At 38.5% G+C, this 26,696-nt stretch overlaps 1 protein-coding gene across 1 annotated transcript in view; it reads left to right on the top strand.

Annotated features, from left to right (window-relative positions):
- Positions 1-26,696, top strand: part of LOC108718467 (receptor-type tyrosine-protein phosphatase N2-like) — a 606,363-nt gene that overhangs the window by 211,721 nt on the left and 367,946 nt on the right. The window contains exon 11 of the mRNA XM_041565802.1: positions 7,829-7,908. Coding sequence (XP_041421736.1) covers positions 7,829-7,908 — 80 coding nt within the window. The remainder of the gene's footprint in view (positions 1-7,828; positions 7,909-26,696) is intronic.

Below are 26,696 nucleotides of genomic sequence, written 5' to 3'. Positions count from 1 at the left end.
GGGGGGTAGAGAGCGTATACTGTATTACTCCACCCATACCCAGTGGCAAGTAGATTTTGGTGGCCCTAGGAGATTCTCCAACCCATTGGTAGCATTTTAAGGCGTGTCCCCTCCAGGTAAATGGGTAGCATTCCATAGATTGCCACCTTCAGCTTTTACCCCCATAATCCCTCCTTCCCAAGTGTTGGACTTGTGGAGGGGGTCAACGTTAATCAGTTGGGCTCTCAAGTGACATTTCATAAGTGCCAAAAAGATGAAAAGGGTAAGAGTAATTAAAGAGAGATAAAGATAAATACATAGCCCATAACAATTTAAATTATTAACAATTTGCTAAAGTCACTTCTTTTTTTTATAGAGGATGGTTAATGAATAACCTTTTATAATTGGAGAATATTGTTATAGAAACTCTTCTAAAAAGATTTTTTTTGCTTTATTTTCTGGACTTTTCTGTTCAGATTCATAGTGAATTTGCTTGAACTCATTATTCTCTCAGTTTCCAGCAGCAGGAGGAGACATCACAGTAGGAGGTCACAGCATCACGTCCCAGAGGTACAGACACAGATGCTAGTTTTTAAATCTCCAGGGAACCCACTGATCACTTCATACATATATTCATGCTGATTCCTTTTGCTTTGTGGCATAGCAGCTGTCTTCTAGGAGACTCCTATCCTGCATCTTGTTAAGCAGTGTAGCTAAGGTTAGTAGGAATGGTAAAACTGAGGGACATCTTCTGCATCTCCTTAAGTCAATCACATCCTCCCCTGTTGACTTCTGAACTCTCATCACAGGTATTAGAAAATGTATCACGTTCAGAAATGATGGGTTGGGATCTGAGCTTTATGGGCAACGTGGGGAGAAATTTTTAATTTCTCTTGCTCTGTTCCCAAGATATCTTTGTCAGAAGTTAATAATATACTTTTAGAACTCATTTGGAGTTATAATGAACATGCACTGCATTGAAGTCTATTAGCATTAGCAAAATGGGTTCATATTGGTCTATGCAGTTCAACTCACATGTATAGTATCATACTAGGAGTTTTGTGTAAACATCTCTACATGGAAATACACGTAGCCATCATGAATTTTGTCAACTGCATCTGAGTGTGACTATGAAGATTTTCATTCATCCAGGTCATAGTATATTTAGTATAGGTCAATCTAAAAACAACTGGACTTGCTGAGTAATCAATGAAGACGTTTCACTACTCATCCGAGCAGCTTCTTCAGTTCAACTGTACCCCGGCGGATTCAGAACACTTCACACATCCATTCATGCAACTCTCATAAGTAACACCTGTGTCTAGGAGTTGCATGACACATTGGATAATCCTATCACAACTACACAGAATCAACACCTCTGTGAGTTTCTTCAGATGTCACCTCTTTGAAGAGTTACAATGTGCCATTGTAAATGGATTAGTGGAAGAGTTTATATGATGAGAATTTCCCACACCAGTCAGTTGAACTGAAGAAGCTGCTCGGATGAGTAGTGAAACGTCTTCATTGATTACTCAGCAAGTCCAGTTGTTTTTAGATTGACCGATACTAGATATGCATCTGAGTGTATTTAGAAAAAGGAATATTTTACTCTATACCCGAGTATCTCCCAGTGGGTCCAGGTCCTAATGAGCCCCAGCCAAGGACAAATGCATAATAGCATACAAAATTTAGCAGTAGTAGAGTAAATGTTCTAAGGAACAAGGACCTTGCTTCTCTTTTCTCTTAATGGAGAACTAAAGTTGAAATCACTGGGGGGAAGGGGTGCTAAAATATTAGAAAGTGGGCCCTTAGTGTTATGTTCTGTGGTGGTCCTTAGGAGGCCAGGTCTGACACTGCTTTTGGAGGGTAACACGCAATCTGCCATTTTTTTTGCACTTTTGGTATTTTTAAAGGAGAAGGAAAGGCAGTTTGCACTTGGGGTGCCAAATGTAAGGCACCCCCAAGTGATTGTATTGAGTTACCTGAAACCCAGGGCTGGTGCTTTTTTTAGCGAGCGGAGCACCAAGGAGAGATCTTCTTCCAGCATTTTCTTTCTTCAAATTTCCCCAGGCACAGTAGAACGAAATAGCCTGCTTTTTAGTTAAAATTCGGCTTTTTGTTCTACTGCGCATGCGCAACCGCGTGAAGAGAGAGGAAGCAGGAAGATCTCTCCGTGGTGCTCACTGGAATAACCCTGGGCCGGTGCAGTTTTCTGCTGATAGGAGCACCGGCCAGGGGTTTCAGGTAAGTAAATACAATCACTTGGAGATGCCTAACATTTTGCAAACAAACTTTCCTTCTTCTTTAAATCACTCCAATCCAAGGATGAGGGCAAAGTTTAGAATGATCTAGGTTTATATTTGCACTCTTACTTACTTGATCAGCAGGAGCCACAGTTAAGCTTACCTCACCTTGGTCATTTCTTTGTCTCAGGAAATAAATAAATATATACTTACAGCAGACAGGTTGTTCCATGGTCCAATGCCTCATTCTATTCCTGCTCTCTAAGCTGTGCAGCTGTGATACCGACCTGTAGAGGTGAGATTCAGTATGCTAATTGATTTCCTTAATGATGTTATTGCGAGATTCACTCAACTTGCAACGAGTGCTGGTTGAGATAACGTTCATGTTTCAGCTACTAAATTGACGGATGATGTCATTGTCAAATAGATTTTTTAGACATACCTCAAATAATTTACACTCCTCACTCATACTGTAGAGAGAATTGCAGGGCTGGAACTACTGTTGGGTTAAGCAGAAGAGTCACCTGCCTACGGCACAATGATGGGGCAGGTACCTCTTTTGCATACACCTTGTCCTGGCTTTCTTGCTCCCTCTTCCCAACGTGTGCCCCACCCCACTACATCAACATGCATGGACGTTCTCACACGGGAGGGGCCAAGGTGACTGGCTGAGTTGTCTAGGGTGCCTGGGCAGCTTGGCCCACCTCTGACAAACTGCAAATATATGAGGAAAGCATCTGCTTGGTACACAAGAAACTTTAATTGTGCTCAGCCAATTTTCATCTGTTACCAAAACAAAGCCTTACGTGGTGAGTTGTGTTCACCGGAAAAACTTGTTATTAGATGCCATTCCATATGGCCAGAGAGCCCCACAATGATTTTTAATACAAATATAGACATTCTGCAGAATTTTGGTGTGTATCATTTTAATGTTCGAACAAATTCATCCCAACAAAATTAGAAAGTTCTTCTCATGGTTTCTTTTGAGTTTTGAGAATTTTTCATGACTATTGATTTCACTAATGCATTTTCCTATTCCTTTTTAAGCCTAAATATGTTTTGTCTTTTTCTTGCTCCCAATGCATTGAAGTCAATGGTTGTTTTTTTTTCGTGTGTTTTTTCTTGTGCCAAATGCATCAGAGTCAATAGGCATTTTTTCTTTTTTGTTTCGTCTTGCACCAAATGCATTGGAGAAAGTTAGTTTTTTTCTTGTGTTTTCTTTTTATGCATGCTAAAATTCTAACACTGATTTTAAAAAAAAACTGCTACTCATAAAAACACTAACTTTGCTGTATCAAGTGAAAAAGTTTGTTCTTCCCTGGAGTTCATCTAATGAGGTTCGCATTCCAGGGAATGGTACTGCAGCCCTATCCTTAAGGCAGGTGGTAAGGACAGGGCCTTGATGCAGGCTGCACCTTCTGGCACCTTCTGGCACCCCCTAGGGGCGGGTGGGGGACACTCACACAGGCAGTAGTCAATCCAGATGCCCAATTGTGGCCTTTAACTTTGCACACTGTGTCCTGTATTATAAAGGACATCTTGTTTGTTAGCTTGTTAATATAAACAATATAGATGATTCACATTTATCAATTGAAACTATTTTTTCTTATCTAAAATAAGACACGGTACACATCACGACATGGAAAAAGTGAAAATATAAATGAATATTTCAGATATTTTCATTGTTTTGGCACTTGTCAGTAATTATTAAGTTTTCCTGGAGCCGTACCTCTATGACAGCAATAGCTGATTTTTTTGTCATTTTCGGAACACAGTAACACATTTCCGAGAAACACAAAACAACTTCAGTCTGAGTTTGGAATTTTGATGGAATAATCATTTTGTGGCAGCTGTCATTTTTTTCCTGCATTTATTTTATTCCACTAGAGGGTATAATAGACCTGTGCTTATTTTCCAACAAAAACTTATTATTATTATTATTATTATTTTACATAATGCAATAAAATTCATTTCCCCCACCCTGGGGATCATTTAAGGTGTAGTGAAATTAATACATAATTTAGCTGTGTAGTAAAAGCCACTTTTAAGAAGGTATAAACATTATGAATGGCTTGGCTTCTGTAAAACAGATTAGATATTGATCATGGGCCGTGATGTCTTTTTAGCTGCTGCTTTACTCAAAACATATTTAGATTTTTTTTTCTGGAGACAAGCTATTAGCGGACGCATAATGTTGCAATTAATAACAGTGACGAGTTGCATTTCTGCAAGAGAATATGCCATTGATATAAGAGCATGTTTGGAAAGAAAACCATGTTTAATTTATGCTGCCAACAAAGAGGCAAAACCAGAGAATTGTATGTACATATGTGTGATTAATTGCCGGACGTAGATATTAATTCAAGTTGATGCATTAGGGTGGGAAAGATATCGGCAGTGGATGTTTCGCTACATATTAATGTTGGGGAAACAGACAATTTAGGAAAGAATCCAAAGGCAGTCTATGTTTTTTCATCTGATTTTAAATCAAGTGTCACTGAGCCCACCACTAACATATGACCATTGGATATCATGTGCTTCTCAGATGAAGATAACCCCTAAAACACAAATGGATATCTCCAATCAGCACTCTTCTTTCATACCAACGCACCACAACCAAAAGTGTTTATTGAGAGTGAGGAAGGCGGGTTGTCCCTGAAACAAATGCAGAGATTTCAATAAACACTTTATTTCCGGTGCAGTTGCTATTGATAAAGAGTGTGATGACTTGGCCTTGGTCACCATTATTGTAGACTCTATCATTTTTTAACATTTAGATGGCAAGAAGGGATACTGTTCTTCTATGTCATAAACCTTAACAACTCTAAAGAGCCACTAAATACAGATTTTTAAAAATTTCCTATGGATTTGTATAATTAAAAGAAATTAATGTATATTTTCCTTTTGCTTTAATTCCATTTGTTTTTATAATGATGTTAATAGCTCATTGTGTAGCTTTAGCCTTGCCTAAGCAGCCAGAAACGGAAATAGGGGTGGGCGGGCCCTGGCGCAGGACGCGCAGCCAGGCCCCCGCCCCCCTTCGTACACCCGGAACTGGCCGGGGAACATGCGGCGGGCGGACTGCCAGGGGGCCCTGAGGGGGTGCGGGCCCTGGCCCGCTTGCACCCCCTGCTCCCCCGGTAGTTCCGCCCCTGTAAGCAGCCACTGGTTACAAGGCTTCTTATCACCTTGCATAGGACTCCTAATGCATTATAAAACCTTTACAGAAAGCCAGAAGGGATGCGCCCAACTAGTCAAGGTTCAGTGACCTCCTTTTTAAAGTTGGAAACAGTCAGGAGAAATGCTAAATAATTCAAAAACTATAAGAAAGAAAAAAGGAAGGACAATTGAAAAGTTGCTTAGAATTAGTCATTCTATAACATACTAAGGGGGATATTTACTAAACTCAGAATGCAAAAATCACAAAAAAATTTTCTGAATTTATTAAACCCAGAGGATGGAAAAGTCTGAATCTGAAAAACCGGCATCTCAGACCTGTCAAGGTTGCATATAAGTCAATGGGAGAAGTCCCAATGATTTTTTGATGTACGCTGGGTTTTGGCAATACCCCGAAGTTTTCAGAGTTTTCGGGTGAAAAATAGTGAAACTCGATGAAAGATCCGAAAAAAATAGTGAAATTTTTCGGGAAAGTGTATTAATAAATTAGCCCAAAAAACCTGTGCGGATTTGGTTGGAGTTTTTTTCAGAAAATATTGAGATAAATTTGGGCTTTGATAAATAACCCCCTAAAAAGTTAATTCAAATGTAAGCCACCCCTTTAAATAAATATATTTACATAATAGCAATTGACATAAGTAATTAGTGATAGGCGAATCTGACCCGTTTCATTTCACCGAAAATTTGAGAAATGGCAAAAAATTTGTCAAGTCACAGGGCGACAATTTTTTAAATTTGACGCAGTTCAATTTTTTTCACTCATTGGAGTCTATGGGCATTTTTTTTTTTTGCGGCAAAACCTTAGCTCATCACTTGACAGTAGCCATAGCCAATAGTAGGCAGTTATTTTAAATACATTTCTTTTGTATGATTCACAGTAGGACATCATCTGCATTTGTTATATTTTATGGACAAGACAAATGAGAGATCCTCAACTGTTACTCAACAAAACAACCAGTAAAATCCAATTAGTAGTTGAGTGAAAGATTGACTTCTAGTGGGAAGCTCTCATGACTCAATGACATTATCTTGTCTAATCTTGGGTCGGTGGCCATTTCTTTGCAGAATATACTAAGTATGAGAAGCCTGGAAACCATTAAGACTTTACCATAACTGCAAGTGAGCCTTTCAAGTGATTCTGGACTCAGATTAAAACAACTATGTAAAAGACATTCCATGCTGAATCATTTTGAGTGAATTTTACTCCACTGTACAGAATTACAGTGCCCTGTGCAGAAATCCATTATGCACTTTGTGAATGAACTTGCTTTATATCTTCACTTTATTGACTTCTCAAATTGACTTTTTCTTCTACAGCTCCATATTAGAATTGTTCTATAATTTATTTTCAACTGTTCGCTCTTACTCTCTTTTGCTCTTAGCTGAGTAGGTTCAGGAATGTGCAAACCTTTCTTTTTTCTACGGAACACTGTGCATTCTCGGTTCACTTTACGTTTCCAATGAAATGACTAAGAGGACTATTTTAGAATGATGCATGCTTTTGATCACAATAATTTGGCATATGCAACTTTTAAGTTAAAATGCCATCATGTGTTCCCTATTAAGCTATAAATGGGCATTTTAGTTTTCCTTTATATACCACTTTGAAATGATTGTATGCCTTGCTGAGAAAATAACAAGTTGTTACTGCGTGAGCAGAGTGGATCAGTGAATTTTATATTAATGTTATTTGTTGTTGTGCAGGCAGCATGATAACCACAAAAACACAGATATTTGGGGCATTTTAATCATCAAGCGTTCTATTTTATATTAATATGTACAGATTGATTTACTGGAGCTGTGGGTATTTCATTACACCTATCAGAGACACTTAGCCTGATTGGGTTGCAATCAGGACCAAAGAAAAAGTTAGGCCCTGGAGAACATGCCAATATCCTATACCTCTAGTTGTATCTGAAGAGTTCAGCCATGTTGAAGTCAGAATTTAGGCAATGCTCATGGCTGGCAGAAAACAGAGAGGTCAAGATCAGGCAAGAAATTCAGGAACATGTAAACAAGCCAAGGATAACTAAATAGATCACACCCAGGATCTTTATAAAGAAAACCTAAAATTGGGAACTGAACCTAGGTCTTTGGCTTTCTTTTATTTTGATCAAAATACACATGCAATATTGTAATGATGTCAACTATTGCTTACTTACTTCATTGCATCAGGGCAGCAGCCCATAACATCTACTGCAAGTAAAATAATAAAAGAAACCTTTATAATGGTTACTGAGGGTTCCTGCATTAACGCTGATTTGCCAATTTCTAGTGAACGAACTCCCTGAATAAATTTAAGAATGTAGTGGTAAGCTGAGGTTGGTAAAGGTATTAAAGCTATAGGTTAATGGAGAAGGAATGTTATAAATAGAAGATACATTTAATGGATATAAAGTTCTTATGTTGTGCTTGTTTTTATGTTCCAGTGTCCTAGGGTCAGCTGTAATGTTCCAAGTGAGCTCACATGTTCGAAACCTAACAGCCGAAGATGTGGCGAATGCAGCAGGTACACATATTTAAGGCTCCTTTTCTTGTTATTTCATTCTTTTTATTTGCATGATTGCATCTTTTGGGCAATGCCAAAATGATCATGAGACATGAAAGAATGAGCATGAACATATCACTAAGTTCACAATCACCATTGTTCTGTATAAAGTTAATGGTAAACATTGGGATACTGGGATCACCTAGGGACTTTTTTGATGGTCATCTACAACAAATGGCAAATCTGACTCTCTTGATGATTCCATATTTAAAAAGAATAACATACCTATTCAATCTATATCCCTCACTGTACTTGAATATGATCAAAGTTCTTAAATATGATCAGTAGCTGAGTTGCTGCTGAAAATGAAAATGTTTGTCTCATTTATGAGCATTTTGCTGCTATGAGCTACAGATCCCAACATGCTTCCATTATTATTGTATAGGTTGTGTAGCAGGTCTTTGAGTCATAAGGATGATTTTTGCAAAAGGGAAGGTGGTTGAATATTTCTATGGAAAACCACTGAAACTGCACAGTGGAAGATAATAACATTGCTTTTGGCGTTAGTAATGGGCGAAAATTTGAAATGTGCATGCATATTTGCATTGTCCTTAATATTAATTACGTTACTTTATTTTAAAAAAATTGACAAATTATTTCTCTGTTCACTCAAAACATCATAATTGGTGTCCATCCTGTATTTTACTTTCTACAGTATATTTATCTAGTGAATATTAGAAATTTTTAAAAAAATGTACACAACTATTTCCACCTCAAATCTTTTCATGTTAAAGGTTTGATAAAAGTATGTTTTAACCCAACTTAGTGTTTTGCAAATGTTTATCATTGAGTCATAACTTTTTTCTCATTAATAAAGCCAATTGAAGAATTTCAGGTCTAGGGTTCTGGGATACCACAGGCACTTTCCTCTTCAAAATGCATTTATTTACATGCAGACCCTACCTCATACTGAAACAAAAGCTGAAAACAGGACAAAAGTGCATAGGAAAAGCAACAGACATTTTAAGAGGAGAAATGAAGACATAAGTGTAAAACAGATGGGGAAAAGAGGAGAGAAATAAGGGGACAGTATCTCCTAGTTGACCCTGTTTATGTGGGGTAAACTGTATTTATCAGCTAGAAAAGAGTTGAGGTTCACCTGTAATTTTGTGGTGTCTAGGGCAGATCAGGTTCTGAATGTACTCAGATTTTCCCTGCATGAGTACTGAGGGGCAAGATGAAGATGTATTAAAATAGAAATAAGGGGGCAAACGAGAAGAATGTAATTGATTGAATATAAGTTGTCAGAGTGAGAAACCAGAATGAGAATAGTAAAAACAAATGAACAGAGGGAACATTGTGAACAAGAGTAAGAGGCTATAAAATCACACCTGTATTGAAAAATGTCCAAAAACAACTCACTTGAATGCTTTAGATATACCTCCATTGACTTCTATAGAACCTCAGCATGTTGTTGGGGGGATATTTTTTTCATTCAAAATCCGGATAAAAAATTGCTTTAAAAAACACATATATTTGAGATCACAGTTTATTGCTTTGGATCAAAGAAAAAGTCTTTTGATAAATCTGCCCCTTAGTTTTAGAATCCACTAAAATAAGCAGAAAACTGGCTATAGCTTTTATTTATAGTATAAATTAAGAAAAAGAAAAAACATATTAAAGACCCCCCAGAATAAGCTTATTTGTAGTATCTCAAGGAAATATTTTAAATTGCTAGGCAACATAATTAAAGTCATGTCAGGTTCTTTATGACCAATAGTGACTGTCTCATTTGTTTCATGGTTCTTCATATTTATTCCATGGTTGTTCATATTTATTTTCTCCCATGTTTTTTAAAGGATTGCACTGTGATTTATGACATGAACATGTATATGTGCATTAAGCACACAAGTCTTGTTTCATTGGAGTTGTATAAGGGGCACTTTTCTCTCGAGTGCATCAACACTGGAAGGATGCTGGGCACTTCTTCCATGATTGTCATATTGTTCCCTACATTTAGTCTGTTGGTAATTGGCAGAACATGAAATTGATCGTAGAAAGCAGAATAGGCATCAGACAAATGGATCCATTAATCCAGTCAATCTCCTGTCCAGAAGATCAATATCAGTGGTTGATCATTACAAGCACAATTAGCTACTTGGCAGTTTGTTCATTGAACAGATACATTTGCTCTTTGTTCTGTCTCCATCATGGTGAATGAAGCCCCACAAACAGAGAACCAGCAAGTCAGGAAAAGCTTATATAAAAGGCAGAGAAGTGCAGGCTCTTCATGTATATAATAAATTCCATATAACATGGGTAAACCCAATAAAACATTTTCTAATTTCCTTGATGCCTTTCTGCTTTGACCCCCAAGAATGATCTGTGATGCTCTTCAACTTCATTATTAGTGCTTTGCACAATTTCTTATTTGGATGGGAGCTAGAAAATATGTCTTCTGTTTATACTAATAACCAACAGTATTATTATTAAATGTCCAAAATACACCATACTCTTTATTTGAAGTTATTGCATTTGTGGAAAAATAATAAATCAAGGAGTGTGTGATGGTCTAAGGCTTAGCCGGTCGGTCATTAAAGAAGATATGTCCTGTGATCATTTTAAATGACTGTGTTTAGTTGCCAATGGCTCTCAGAACAGTGGATTAATCAGGACAACAAATCATACAGCCTTTACTGGTCACATCAACGCAGAAAACTGTATCAAAGTATCAGTCCCCAGTTCAGATTCTTATGAATATTTAATGTTGGCCATAATGGGGAAATATACAAAATATGAACCTTAAACCGGCAATAAACAAGGCATATCTTATATCATACCTTCATCTGCATATTTGAGTGGCATTTGGCAGGCTGCTTTTGTGTGCTTAGGAAGACTCCATAGATCTCCAACACCCAACTTCACTAGGGTGCAGTTCCTCAGCAATCTTTCATAAAAGGTCTGATCTAGCACATTGGAATAAATGTTTATGCCCTTAAAAGAGATTATGTGTGGACACTCCCAGAATCCATAACTTTCATCCTGTATCTAAGACAGCTGTCTATTTGTAATTTTATTTGTGGCTTCTATATAACAGGGTCTCACCTCAAATCTCAGCGATGGTGGGTTCATATCTATATTTCTGCTCCATTCTCTTTTCTAGTCTTATTCTTCTTTCTTATTTGGATTCTGCATGTGTTGAGCTGAAGATGGTAACCGCTAAATATAGGGTTTAAAACCCAACAGCCTTATTCTTAGGACATTGGAAGATGATTGAGATTTAGAATTCAAATATATATATATATATATATATATATATATATATATATATATATATATATATATATATATATATATATATATATATATACATGTATGTATCAGGGACAAAAAAAGCAGATACACCCCATAATACATCACTAAGCAGCCAGGTAATGACAATCTGACAAGTGTTTTCTGAAATAAAGGTCATAGCTGTCAATAGAGGAGATCTGTGCTAATCCGAACAGCTGGAGACAATTCAGTCAGACAATGCTGCAGTCTCATAATTAGAAGTTGTGATGAAATACATCAAGAGCTGTATATTTGTCATGGGATACCTTATAGGTAATATCCACTTTGTGATGTTTTTACACTGTGTGGACAGAACGGTTCTAATTGTATAACATTCAACTCAGTTGTAAATACACACCTAGCATTAAATGATATTTGCATTTAAGGAATATATTTTACTTGGATTGCCTGATTTAGCAGAGCACCAGAAGCAGATACAATATCTTCTTAGCTTGATTTCAGCAACATATGAACATTGGTGGTTCAGGTAATGACGATTATGTCTTCCTTGTGAGCAGGGTAGAGGAAAACAGATGACAATATTTATGTCCTTTTCAGGTAATGGAATATCTAAAGTTGGCCACATACTTGCCAATATTGTGTGCCTGTTAAGTTATCTTTAGAGTTATCTACAAAAAATATATTGAAAATGTCAACTGTGTTGAGTTTATGGTGGCCCTTCTTGAGTAGGATATTCAGGGCCGGATTTGCATAGTGGGCGCCCCTAGGCCCATTGCCGTTCGTCACCCATGCCCCCCTTTATTCCTGCAAATTTTCATAATAGGGACCTGAGTAATGTGGATTGGGCACGGGAAATTTACAAAATTATTGTATCTTCTGCACATGCCCAGTGTTTTTGAACCAATGTGGGTGTAATTGGGCAGCATGCCGCCCCCCTAAAATCCTGCCCCCTAGGCCCAGGCCTAGTTGGCCTTTCCACAAATCCGGGCCTGAGGATATTCTTCTTGTCCCTTCTTGAGTAGTATATTCTTTTTACCAGCCTTTGATATACTGTACATCTGATTTTTTTGCATAGATTAACCCATGAACATGTTGTGTGTACAAAACAATGAACAATCTTTATCAAAGTTGTTGCTTGCTAGCGTTTTCTTGCTTGGTCAACAAGTCTTGATGAGTCCGGACATTCATAATGTTTGACCTAGAGTTTTTAGAGCAATTTTTAGTGTTCTATTTCCAGTAGCTGGAAGGACACCAGCAGCCAAGATATCTAGTAGTTACTAGTTAAAATCCATTATCTAGAAATCCATTATCCAGAAAGTTCTGAATTATGAAAAGGCCCATAGACTCCATTTTATCCAAATAATTAACATTTTTAAAAATGATTTTCTCTGTAATAGTAGAAAAATACCTTGTACGTTATCCCAGCTGAGTCATAATTAATCCTTATCAGAGGCAACACCAGCCTGTTGGTTTAATTATTTATTATTAATAATTTTTTAGTAGACTTAAGGTACGAAGATCTGAATTACAGAAAGATCAGTTATACAGAAAACCCCAGGCCCTGAGCATTCTGGATAATAGGTCCCATACCTGTACAGGCAACATTTGTGATGATTAATATATTAAAAAAAAGTTAATATTAACACAATGATATTTATTTTATAACTGAGCACTGTACTTTACAAATTAAAGCTTGAATTGTAAATACAGAAGATGTTTATGGATTAACTAAATCACATTTTACAATTAGCAATTGTACACACTAAAAATTTCCCTTTCTCATGCCGTATACCTTCATATAAAAATACCCGTGGTTGTCCGTCTTCTTCATAGTACTTACAAAAGAGTCCGGTTTTTCAGTGAATTTCCATAAACTGTTTCCAAGTTCTTAGTCCTTTCCAAAATTAAAAGTCTGAACCCTGTGTAGAGGGGTAGAAGGGATTTGTTTATAAACACAGTGAGTTTACAGTATTTTTGTGAGATAATTACTGTGACTTTGCAGTGTACTTTGGCAAGTACAAAAGCCAAGTTAATAAAAATGCTAGTCATGATTCCCATTTTTGAAAGCCAGAAGCCCAAGGTTGGGGGGATCACTCTACAGAATAGCAGGACTGCATAGTTAACGCACCAGTGAGCAGACAGAGAAAAGAGCTCTCTTTTTAGAAGCCTTAGCACTTATTAAATGAGAATCTTATAATTGCACTTTTTGCAAAGGCAGGCCATTTTGCAGTCTATCAACACCTTGTCTCATTATGATGGCAAGGTACAAAAAGGTGACTTCAATCTAAAACATCTCTTGCGGTAATTAAAGTCTTCTACTTTACCTTTTCTCTGCCTGGCTTTTTTACTTTTGCTATACTTCTTCCTGCTCAAGACTTTCTACTCTACAGTAAAGGGGGCTGTATCCTTTTTAAAAAGAAATGACACGTTGACTGCAACCTTTGAGTATTTTTGGGGGGATCTAATTTAGAGAATTTCTGGAATGTAATCAGTATGGAATGTAATCAGTTTTTAAGCTAGAAGTACTATAAAATATTTAGGAATTATATTATAGGGAATTATTTTCACGAGGTGGGATACACTACCTGCATTTTATCTTTTCCAGAGGGCCTCATAGATTTTGTATATCGTTTCTGGCCTCCTCTGCATTTTATATAGTAACAACTTCATTTAAATTGTATGTATAGAAAAAATGGTAAAATCAGTGCTGGACCGGGGGTCTTGGGCTCACCGGTTTGCCATGTCAGGTTTGCCATGTCAGGGGCCCCCACCCCAGGTGCAACACCCTTTCAAAAACCTACCCCAAACTCAACCAACCTTCAACAGCCCCCAGCCGCAACCTCCCTCCACCGCCCCCTTCCCTGTACCCTTTTTCCTTCAAGAAGTGCAGTCATTGGGGCTAGTAGGGAGGTCAGGGAGCGGCATGGGGAGCGGATCTGGTCCAGATATGACTCTGGTGAAGATGAAAACAGTTTTAAAAGGAAAACAAAGTATATACTGTTCCTCACCTGGGTTTCTACTTTGCTTATTTCCCTGAAGGCATTCCTCTTGAATAAAACCAGTAGAAATGAATGTGAAAGTAAACCAGAGCACTTCATGGCAACTGTTCAGAAGTATTTTAGCGACCACCCGGGTATTCACAAGGGCATCCACCAGGGCAGGTTCTGGAGTCAGAGCCCTTCTTTAGGGAAATAGATTCAAGTAAGATAATCACATGCCTATTATAGGACAAGGAACCATATGTGCTTGAGACAAAAAAAAACCATATTAAGTGGAGGCTGTATTTTGCAAACATGGATATTGCTTGTTAAGGACTATTGTCCCGACTGACCTGATCCATGAGTTGGGTTAGAAGAAGCTCAGACAAGGTGTTGCGCTTGTGTGTAGAGCTGGATGTTTCTATTGCATGCAAATGTAATCCTTTCTATGATACAGTAAATAGTCCTGTTGTGCTCCATGAAGTCACTGTATCCTGATGTATAAAAAGGGAACTGATCTAATAATTAAGGGACTACACAGCTTTAACTGATGCACAGTTACATCTACATGGCCTACATGGTCATCTGTGGCACTGATGGAGTGGTTAGTGACCACAAAGCTATCCAACTGGAAGTCATTTGTCTCTGGCAAAACCTGGGACACAGAGAGGAAACCAGCTTTTGCTAATCATGTTCTCTCTACATATGGAAGAGTTATTACATCATAATCTCAGGACGGAATCACTGACACCTTCCATTTACTAAACATGTTCAATAAATGGAAACAACAAAAATGAAAGCAAATTTATATATTCATTTGAGCGACAATTGTAGTTCTTCTATGTTTCAGAATTTCTATACATGAATCTTGAATACCACAAACCTTATCTTTTTTGTGATCGTTTTTAAATAGCATTTTTATTTGTTCCTGAAGCCATGTTCAGGCCTTGGTTAAACTTCACTGCTCTTCACATTTCCCCCAATGTATTAGAATGCATAGAGCCAAAGCTCTCCGTAATTTGCCTGACTGCACTATATTACTCTTCCCCTCCGTTTACACTGATTGTAAAGATTTTCAGTTGTTTACCCATCATCTTAGGGGAAAAAGCAGCGCCTGTCTGGTTACCATAGTCATGATTTAAGGCAGAGTTCATGAGTCTCGTACAGTCAATAAAGAAGTAACCCGCAATACAGAGCCGGTTCTATAGCCGATTAACTATTTAGGAATCTTCTTTGATAAAAATCTATTTAAAAGACTATCCTACATGATGTACGGGATAAAAGATGCTATATCTCCCATGTTTTTGTGTTCCGTTCACAATCATTATTGTGGAAGTGAAAACGGAAAGAAGGCAAAGCTTCTTGATTCTGCAGCAGAAGTAACACATCCTCGTTTAGCATTTGACCTTTTGTGCGAGGTTCACATCAACCCGGTAAAATAGCTTCTTTTTTAATGAGTCATTCTCTCAGTTGGCACGAAAATCGGGTTGTGCTTTATCTTTAATTAAATCCGAAGTTGCTATTCTTTGGGTCTCCTGGTGGACTTTTACTTCATTATTGAAACAGTGAATTATGTTAAGGATCTTATTAGCAGCACCACATTTTAATGTTCTGACTTATTATTCATTTCTTGCTATTCTTTTTAATTGGGCTAATCATCTTATTCTTGTCTTTGCATATTTTTTTTTACATGTATAATTTATTTTATTGCAATTCCTTAAAAAAAATCAGCGTGAAATAAAAATGTGTGCAGGAGTTTGGGTATGTCTGTGTGTGTGGATGGTTACATTAGAAAATGGATCGATAGAAGAATAGCACTGGCTAAATTTGCTCCATAGCCATATCTTTGCACCAGACCCCTTGTTTGCCATAAATTCAGCTTTCCTCAATGAACCCTAAATCAATGAGGAGCTCATTGGTCCGCAGTAGATTCTAGCCACATTAATGCAGGTGTCCTGGCAGGTCCCACCAGTAGAGCAGGCACCAGTGCAGCCACCCTCTATACCTCCCTGGTAGTTATACCACTGGATGACAACGACAGAAGAATATTGATAGTGGTAGAACATATATATATATAGAAGATCTTTTTGACCAGTAATGTTTACTATGATTAGTGGGTTTTCACAGTAAAGCATATCATTTTCATCTTTTCTGTTACTCAAGTAATTCTTCTATAAGTAGTAAACTGGGCTATTTGGCTCATAGTAGTAGTGGGGGGGGGGGGGTTAACAGATTATGAGCTACAATTCAGGATCAGTCCTAACTGCTGTAGATGCCTTCACTGATATACTGCACATCATGATGGCTTTTACATGTTGAAGGGAGGACTAATTTTAAGAAAGCAATAGTGAAACAGCTGTTATGAAAGAACATTTTTCAAATTCTTCATGGGCTTTCATTGACCTCCAGGAACTCTATGCACCTGTTCTTCCTTGTGAAGTTTAGAGAGAAAGTTGGATCCTAAGTAGCAGGCAGAAGAACCTGTTGAAGAAATGACTCTAGTATCCAGCTTGTTTGAGCTGCAAACTTTTACCACCACTACCTGCCTACCACTAGCATCAACTACAAGCCTATATCGGGACTTATTGTTTCTCAGTTTGCACTTCATACTATTTAGTTATGTTCCATTAAACATTTTCTTCACTATGCCATGGCTTATCTAGTAAGTCAAAGGCCACAGATGGGGACAGATTTACTAAAAGGCCAAGTGGCAAATGCTGGCAGCAATTCGCCAGTGTTACCGCCCCCAGGGACATTGCCGATTTACTAATGGATGCAGACGCCAATTTGCTAGCGGAGATAGCTCTATCGTCCATTCGCACTCTATCGCCAGGCGACAATTCACTCTGGCAAATGGGCGTTACTCTGTAAATTCACTAAAATGAGGATTTTACTGAACGTTACCTCTTTCACCAAACTTGCCTTCGCCAGCTCAGACCAGGTGAAGTGCATTACAGTTCATAGATCTTCCTCAAGAGCCAGTTGGCTCATTTACTATGGCTTGGGTTACTTCTTGCAACAAATATTGATGCTGATTTACTAATAAGTGTGCTGAATTGCACTACTCATTTGGAACCAATTGCTTTCATTTTGTAACTTAAAGTAAACTGATAATTTCTAATTGGTTGCTATGAATGATTTCCCTGGGCAATTTAGCGCCTATAAGTTAGTAAATTAGTCCCTTTGTCTCTAGGTGTATAGGGAAGAGTGCTTACTAGTGATGGGCGAATAAATTCGCCAGGCATGGATTCGCAGTGATTTTAAGCGTTTCACCACCCGCAAATGTTTTTGCGAAAATTCACCAGTGAAAAATCTGGTACGACAAAAAAAACCTGTTGCACGTCAAAATTGCCATGCATATACAAATTGTCGTGCATCAAAATTATTTGGACACCCATTGACTTTAATGTATTTGGACAAAATAGTCATGCGTATAAAAATTGTCGCTCACATCAAAATTATTTTGACGCCCATTGACTTCAATGCATTTAGCGAATTTTCGCCCATCACCAACAAACCACATGGAGAATTATTATGCCTCATCCTACAGTATGTGGGGAGTGCTGGGGAATGGAGAGGTTATCCATCATCTCAATTTGTTTGTACTTTCCCAGGATTGCACTGAATGCCTTGATGAGAACTTAGATATACAGGTATGGGACCTGTCATCCCGAATTCTTGGGACCTGGGGTTTTGTGGAGAAGGGGTCTTATGGATATGTCTACTACAAAAACATTAAATATCCCCAATATGATTGTTTTGCCTCTAATAAGGATTATTTTTATCTTAGTTGGGATCAAGTACAAGAAGCTACTGCTTTGTTATTACAAAAAAGGTGAATTATTTGCATAAAATGGAGTCTCCCCGTAATTCGAAGTATAAAACTTTGTGCGGTATAGACAGGTTTCCGAACAGTTTATGCTTGTTCTAAAACCCACAACCCAACCGTCTTCCCACATTTCTATTTTTACTTCAACGTTGTCTCTGTGTGTTCCATTCTTTAGTGTTCGCTGTGTTCGGCCAAGCATTACAGTCACACATTACTGATGTTTCCCATGATAACAAAACCCTTTCTTAAAATTGTTGGTAAACAGTAGCGCCAAGGCTGAAAGTAGAACTTTGTTCCCAGGCGTCATGCTCAGCGCATAAAGAGCCGCAGCAAAGCCTAATTAGTAGGAAAAACAGTATCTCTGGGTCAGCTGAATCTAAGGAGGCTCTTTTCTGAGCTCTAATTGGGGGACCACTTAATTGTATAAGAACAAGTCTGCTGGCAAGGTAAGTGGGGGCTATTCATTAACAGTCGCAGAGTTAAAGGTACAGTCAATGTTGCTTAGATTAATAATTGTGCCCCTTTCCCCAGTGGTCTCTGCATTTTTTATTTCCCAATGTGGGAGTTGAATACAGACATAGGCTTTAACTACAGTATTCTAATTAACAGATTTCTTAGATAGACACGTGCAAACGAACTTCACTTTGTGTATAGCCTACTTTATTTAAGATTAGATTCATCCCTTGAATGTGATCAACAGCACAATAAGAGGCCGATTCACTAACTTCGAGTGAAGGATTAGAAGTAAAAAAACGTCGAATTTCGAAGTGTTTTTTGGGCTACTTCGACCATCGAATGGGCTACTACGACCTTCGACTACGACTTCGACTTCGAATCGAATGATTCGAACTAAAAATCGTTCGACTATTCGACCATTCGATAGTCGAAGTACTGTCTCTTTAAGAAAAAACTTCGACCCCCTAGTTCGCCATCTAAAAGCTACCGAACTCAATGTTAGCCTATGGGGATGGTCCCCATAGTCTTTCCTAAATTTTTTTGATCGAAGGATATTCCTTCAATCGTTGGATTTAAATCCTTCGAATCGTTCGATTCGAATGATTTTATCGTTCGATCGAAGGAATAATCCTTCGATCATTCGATCGCACTATTTGCGCTAAAATCCTTCGACTTCGATATTCGAAGTCGAAGGATTTTAATTCCCAGTCGAATATCGAGGGTTAATTAACCCTCGATATTCGACCCTTTATGAATCGGCCCCTAAATGTCCCTGTAAAGTTTATGGTTTGTAATAATACTGTATAAGTCCATGAGGCCCAGTCTGATGTACACAATTTTTTTTACCCATATTGAGGCTGGTTTTCTTCTTCTTGCACTAGCAGTTGTGTTGCAGTTGTTCTTATGTTCCTAAATGAACCTTCAGCTCTTCTTGTATCAATAGAATATTACTGCATAGCTGCTTTTTTAAATATGAATAGGGGGGGTAATGGATGGGGGTGATATCACTCCAACTTGCAGTGCAGCAGTAAAGAGTGATTGAAGATTATCAGAGCAAACGGCACATGACTGAGGGCACCTGGGAACATGTTTAGCTCCATGTCAGATTTCAATATTAATTATAAAAAATATCTGTTCTTTTGAAAAATGGATTTCAGTGCAGAATTCTGATGGAACAGCACTGTTAACTAATGCATTTAAAAAAAAAAAACAGGTACTACATTATCAGCTAAAAATATTTAGCATATGTCTGTAATGTTCCCATGTCCCTAATGAATGTTTTTATATAGGGATTAATGATGTGTGGGCTGAAACAGACGGGTTTGAGATGAAAAATGGGTCTGCACATTTTATCCAGGTCAGGTGCGGGCCATATTTTCCCTCCCCCAGTGTGTGTGTGTGTGTTGCAGCTGGCCTCCTTCATTGTTGGTGGGTCAGTTAACTTTTTGGAGGATTAGGTTGTGCCCAGGTTGGGTTTGGCTGTGAATTTTCTTCTCAACCTCAAGGTTGGGTTGAAAACGGATGGGTTAGGGTGGGGGCAGGTCAGAACATTTGTGACCCACACATCACTAATAGCGGCATGCTAAATAAAAGAAGAAATGAACATTAAGAAGAAAGTAGAACATATACTGGATTCCTATGAACACAATTAAATTAATACACAGAGGAGAAAGGATATTTACAGAGAGGGGTGAGAATTCCTCCCACACATGGATAATATTCCCAAAACACTTCCATTTTACTACAACCTCTGGTAAATATGCTGGGAATTTGTGTTCATTAGCAGTAGCTGAACAACAGATTGGAGATGCCTAAATGAAAGCATCTAAGGCCTCACCAACTCAAACAGCTTCACAGAACTCTATATTAAAGGGACCCGAGATGATTATTTATTTTTCCTCTTGCCTCAATGAATATCCTTGGTTTCAGCCTGTGTTTGCTTCAACTTTATTGTTCCTGACATCCTTAGGTATTAATAACATACATGAGGAATTCACAATTTGCAATTATCTTTGTGATCAGTCTACGCAGATATCAGACCATGAAAAATGACCTGAATTTGTAAACACTCTTTTGTAGATTATTGTGATGGGACTACATTGGAAAATTAATTAATGTATCCATCCTATTGAGAAAATATTAATTATGTGTTTTAATTATATCTTCCAGAGAAATGCATTTTCATTTTGTTACTATTCATATTCCAACAATCAATGGGTTCCAAATGAGTTGGAAATAAATGTAGCACGTGCCCCAAGTACGATGTTGGTTTCTAGTTATATGGAATGAACATTTCCATAGTGATGGTAATAATGTTTGGAGCTGTGCTTATAAAATATACTGTACATGAGGGGTTTTCCTGCAAAATGAGCAATTAAAAATGTTAGTTTGGTACATAAATCTCTTTTATATTTGTATCTATTTAAAGATATTTTTAAGTATTTTTTTGTTGTTGCTGAATGCTACATTTTTATTTTAGTCTTGTTGTAGGGTTCATTTATAAACATCACACTATGAAGGAGTGCCTCAGTATAAAAGGGAAATGCTAACTAAAAGGGAGTGCAAATGTGAAGAATCTCAAAAAGTTCTGGACATTTTTAGGTGAGGGTAGGATTGTTTCAGTTGCCTAAACTGGAATCAATTTCACCTTGAAGGGCTAGATGTAGACACATGTCTCATTGCTCTATTTTGGAGCACAGATGCCTATGGAATAGTGAAGTGCGGGTTGGTTAACCATAAGGGTTAGGGTTGGTTGGGGGTCAGACTGGGGAAGTACACTCATCCACTGCTCCCTGTCTTGGAACCAGAGGCAAAGTAAAGAAGAGTAAAGAGAAACAAAACTTGGGTATGGGTTGGGTGCCAGTCCAACAGTGGAAACGTTTTGTAGGTTAGGCTAGGCTACTGTGGAAATCCAGAGAAACATAGTGCTTGGTGCAAAGTTAAAAAAACTATGGTGCATTGCACCCAGGGAGGAAGACAACTCAAGTTACCAATCAAATTGAGCCTGATTGGGATAAAAGGCAGGCTCTATGGTGGCTTGTCACCAATCCTAAATCTTCAGTATTTTCATGACAGTCACTGACAATTAGTGATGGGCGAATTTCTTCGCCAGACGCGAATTCGCGGCGAATTTGCGCGATTCGCCGCCAGCGAATAAATTTGCCAAACGCTCGCGAAAATTCGCGGAAAAAATTCGCCGGCGTGAAAAAAAAATTTCCCGAAAAAACGGACGCCGGCACTGTTTCGCGAATTTTTCGCCGTTTTGCGAATTTCGCGCAAAGTTCGCGAATTTTTCGGCGAAGCGAAACGGCGCAAATTCGCCCATCACTACTGACAATGGCGGTGCAACTGTCAGCCATACTACTATAATAAAGCATTGAGGATCTACATTCTCCACATGACAAAATATGTTTTTTGGGAGGGAATAAAGAACATGGAGCCAGATTTTTAAATATCAGGTGGCATTCTCGTGGGTGGATTCTTATGCATTCTAATGGGGCTGGAGGCCCTGGAGAGCTGGGGAAAGTTATATCCCATAATAAGACAGGCATGTGGAAGCTTATTTATTAAAGGTCAAATTTTAGTGATTTTAGAGGTTTTTGAAACCACTACTAAATAACGATGGGCGAATTTGCGCCGTTTATAAAAATTCATGAAATGGCACCGGGGTCTCGAATTTTAGGCAGCGAATTTTCGTGGGCGTTTTGCGAATTTATTCTCTGGCTGCAAATCGCGCAAATTCTCTGCGAATTCGCTCCTGGCGAATAAATTCGCCCATCACTACTACTAAACTCACTTTCTCTAAAACCATGAATGTCATGACATTTATTAAAAGAACCGAATAACAAAAGTATGAATGGAAAGTAACGCTGACTGATCCAATAAAAATATGAATACCTCTAAAACCTCTAAAAATCCTTCAGACAAACCCTAGTGAATAAAAATCTGAAAACCTAAAAGTCTGAAATGATTAAAAATGGTCCCATAGGATCAGTGCAGCTCCCATTACTTCCAGAGGACCTAGAAAACTTCTACTTGGAAATGCTTTGTATTAGAGGTTTTCAGGTTTTTACACTTTTACACGAATTTGTGAAAAAAACACGGATGAGAAAAAAAAAACTTTAGCAACTTTTTTTCTAGAATGCTAGCTTATTTAAGAAAAAAAATGCAACAAAATATTCCTGCACGCATTTTTTCGTGGAAAAAAAGTTGCATGCCAGCGAGAATCTCATTGTCCCATTCATTTTCAATGAGGCTAAAAATCTCAAATGTTTTAATAACCTGGGAAAATAAATAAAGTTCTCAGAGAACATTCCCGTTGACTTCTATACAACCCGCCAGCTTTTACTTTTTGTGGTTTTATTCTTTAAAAAATGCTGACTATTCGAGGTTACAAAGAATATATTCTCAAGTATATTCGAACTTTTGTTTTTTCTCGTATCGTGAAAAAATCCAACTTGATTTTTGATAAATCAGCCCCTTAATAAATCACGAATTTTTTGAGTTTTTAAAAAAATAGGAAAACCACAAATTTTAGAGATTCGAGGAAAAAAATTGAATATTCGATTGTTAGTAAATCGGCCCCTTAGAGGTCATATGAATAAATACTAAGTACAGAACCATCTATGTAAGGCTGATCTGATGCCTCTTTATTTACAATAAACGTAATTGCTTTTAGGAGTCTGGTGTGGAGTCAGTACTGTATATTGGACTGCCTGCCTTATATATTTAACTCTTTATAATATACTCCAAATTGTCGTGTTTGTAGCCATTAGCCAAGAAGAATCTCAAAGGAGTAGCACTAGAATGCACAATATTCCCTTATAATTTGATATTGCTCTATTAGAACATTAAAACCTCCATATTCTCTGTGATCCTAAATCAGCGTGTAGTAAAAACCGTGGGTTATTGGATGCCTTTTAATCTCTCTAATCTTATCACATAATCCTGCATTCCAATTAGTACCTATTAGGCTGCACGGTGCAGAAAGGCCTGGTAGTTAATTAGACTGACAGGTGACACAGGTTTAGGACTTGCGAGTCAATATCATTCACGAGCATCAGGTTGAAATAGTGTCGAATTTAAGAGAAGCCACCAATACCAAAATCTATCCATTAGCACAATAGAAAATTCAATAAAGGAATCAATACTTACGATCACCTCCGAGTACCTCAAGGCAATTACAGGCCTCATCTAACAATCTCTACATCTCAATATAAATACACTCTTGGCATTCTGACAAGGTTACCAGAGGCTAAACAACTAGCCCGATCGATGTAGTTTGAAAAAAAAATTGAATTTTGCAATTATTTACTTAAAGAAGAGTATATACTCTACATTGTCATATTAACATATCAAGTGGCAGCAGGTCTTAGGGAGTAGGTTTAATATGCCGTGGGCAATAAGTCCAGCTTTCTAAGGCACTTGCTTGACATATTGATCAGAACTATGGATTGCTTCTCCATATTATATTCCATAAAATAGGGTGTAGTTTCAAGTCCCAGTCTAAAATATTGAACATCTGCAGAATATCATGGTGTTGGCCAAGTAATGGTGTGGCCCAAGTACAGTGGGTTAGACTTGCAAATCTACATGGCACAACCATTGCCTTCTTCTGGTTCAACCTTAACCAGTACCTTCTACAAAAGTCATTCTTTATTTTATAAAAACTATGCATCAACCCTATGTATCAAATGTCTTCAATGATTACTCAGCAAGTCCAGTTGTTTTAGAATTACTTATACTAGATATACCATGACCTGGATGAATGAAAATCTTCATAGTCTAAAAGAATTCATATGTATAAATGACCAGTATATATAAAAATATAAACAGACATAAAGAGGCATCAGCTCTGCCTTACATATATGATTCTGTACCTGTACTTAGTACTTACTCATATGAGCTACAAGTGAGTTATTTATTGGACATAACTCTCCCCAGCTCTCCAGGGCCAGCAGCCCAATGAGAATGCAAAAGTATCCACCTATGAGAATCTCACTTGATATGTATGAATCTGGTTCTACGTTCTTTGTTCCCCAAAAACATCTTTGGACATGGAAAGAATGTAGATCCTCAATGCTTCATTATAGTAGTGTGACTGACGGTGGTACCGTCAGATAATGTGGTGAAAATACTGTAGATTCTGAATGGGTGACAAACCCCCATAGAACGTGCTCAACAGTACCATCAATGAAAAAATGAATGATCTGATTTAAGTGAAGTGGCACGGTAGGACTTGTGGCCCATCTGAGCCATGTCTCTAGATGGAATTTGCTCCATCTTTATGTCAGGTCAGAGTTGGTCTAATGTGCACCAGAAAATCACTTAGGTGCCAAGGCTCCAGTAGATATCAGTGCTTTCCAAGGGTTTCTGGAAGTGAAGGCCTTGCTGGGCCAGTGTCTACTTTCAGTTAAGCCATCCTTTGCCTGAATTTATGTTTGCTCTGCTATATAGATGCTGCTTTCTCTTGTTGAACCTGGCCTGGTCCCCTCTATGTCTCTATTCTAACACTATGACCAGGTGGCTCAGTTGTGGTGACCTGGTCAGGGACAAACATCAATCTGCTGGAAAATTGAGAGAGGAAGAGCATATTTGAATGCACAGAGCATGTATATAGGCAGCGCTAAGCTCCCTGGTCACGGCTCTGCATTTGGCTTTGGGAGATGCCCTCAGCTGCTCAGATGCTGTCAGGTCTTAATAAGAGAGGAGCAAAGCAAGAGTTCTGGACAGGCAAAGGGGCACGGTCATTACTGAGGTTTAGGACAGAAGGCACCAGTTCAGGGGATGGACGAAAATCGTAGTCAGACAGGCCCGGGTCGGTACAGGCAGCGTTCAAGGATAGTCAGACAGGCAAGGGTCAAATCGGCAGAGTTCGGAATAGTCAGGCAGGCAAGGATCAAAACCGGAATCAGAATACACAGAAATCACACCCAGGATACTAACAAGTTAGACCTAACAATGGGCAATGAGTTTGTGCTCAAAGCTCCTTAAAATATTTGAATTTCACGGCACTCGGTGTGATGTCACGTGCATGGCGCGTAAAACCCGGGCGTGCGCGACGCGCACGCCCTAGGGGTTGCTGGCGAACTGAAGAAGAAGGACCACACGGCAAGCATCCCCGCTGGAGGCGTGGCAGGCATCCCTGCCGGCCCACTGGACCACCAGGGTACGTTACACATATACTTTGGCTATAAACAGCACATACTGTAATTGAAATTGGCTGCCAAAATTAGATTGGACTGTCTCATTAATAAAGGCTGACTTGGGTGACATGAGGTCACAAAGATGACCATAGATTTTTTTTCTGATTCTGCTATTTGCTCTATTCTCTATCTGTTTACTCATTCCCAATTGTTACATTGCAGAAATAACAGCCATTTATCTCTCCTGAGTAACAATACAAATAAAGGAGCCTTTTACACTATATGTGTCAGTCAAGAAATGTAGAAATGGATAGTAAAATTGCTTTCTTTATTTCTTTTACAGTTCCCCTGCTGATCCTCTTGTCTGATGGTAACCAATCACATAGCTGCTTTCAATGGGGTGGCCAGTAAATGGTACCTACTGATTGGTTGCTATGGGATGCTAGACCTGATGCAGACTTTGCACATTTTATTACATCACCCCCATTAAAGTTTGCTGAAACTGATGTTGCCTTGTGGTAAACAACCTTTGAATTTGTTTTCAGTCCAAAACTTGATTCTGTTTAAAAAATAACCTGATGTGAAAGTTACATGTTCTAGCAGTTTCTCTGGAGAGACAAGTAATATTTTACCTACCACAAAGCCTCTCCCCTCAATCCTCATTAGGAGACTCACAGACTCATTTATCAAGGGCTTGAGTACAACGTCGGACTGTAGGTTTACATGCCCACCGGAGCTTCTAATACAGGGGCCCTTGCACTCCCTCCAGGCTCCCTCTGCCTCTGCCACAACTCCCCTACAGGCCCTCTGCCGCAGACACAACCCCCCCATGGGGGCAGCCCAACCATAGACTGGTGTGGGCCTGGGTTGGCCCACCGGATTTTTACCCGATGTGCCGCTGGCCCAATCCGACCCTGTGAGAGCAGGATTGGTAAAGGATACAGCCATATATACACAATATACACAAGCACATTCAGCTGGCCTGGATCTGGTGCAAGGTGTAGTAGAGCATAGCGCTGTGGGTGCAATAGAGCCCCATGCTTAACGCCTGCCATTGACAGCTGGTAAATATAGAGCTTCCTTGCTCATAGGGCCAATTGGAGTTTA

Source organism: Xenopus laevis, chromosome 6L (assembly GCF_017654675.1).
Source record: "Xenopus laevis strain J_2021 chromosome 6L, Xenopus_laevis_v10.1, whole genome shotgun sequence".
In the NCBI taxonomy this organism is placed as follows: Eukaryota; Metazoa; Chordata; class Amphibia; order Anura; family Pipidae; genus Xenopus; species Xenopus laevis.
The sequence above is the reverse complement of the archived record's forward strand: the minus strand, read 5'-3'. Positions and strand labels throughout refer to the sequence as shown.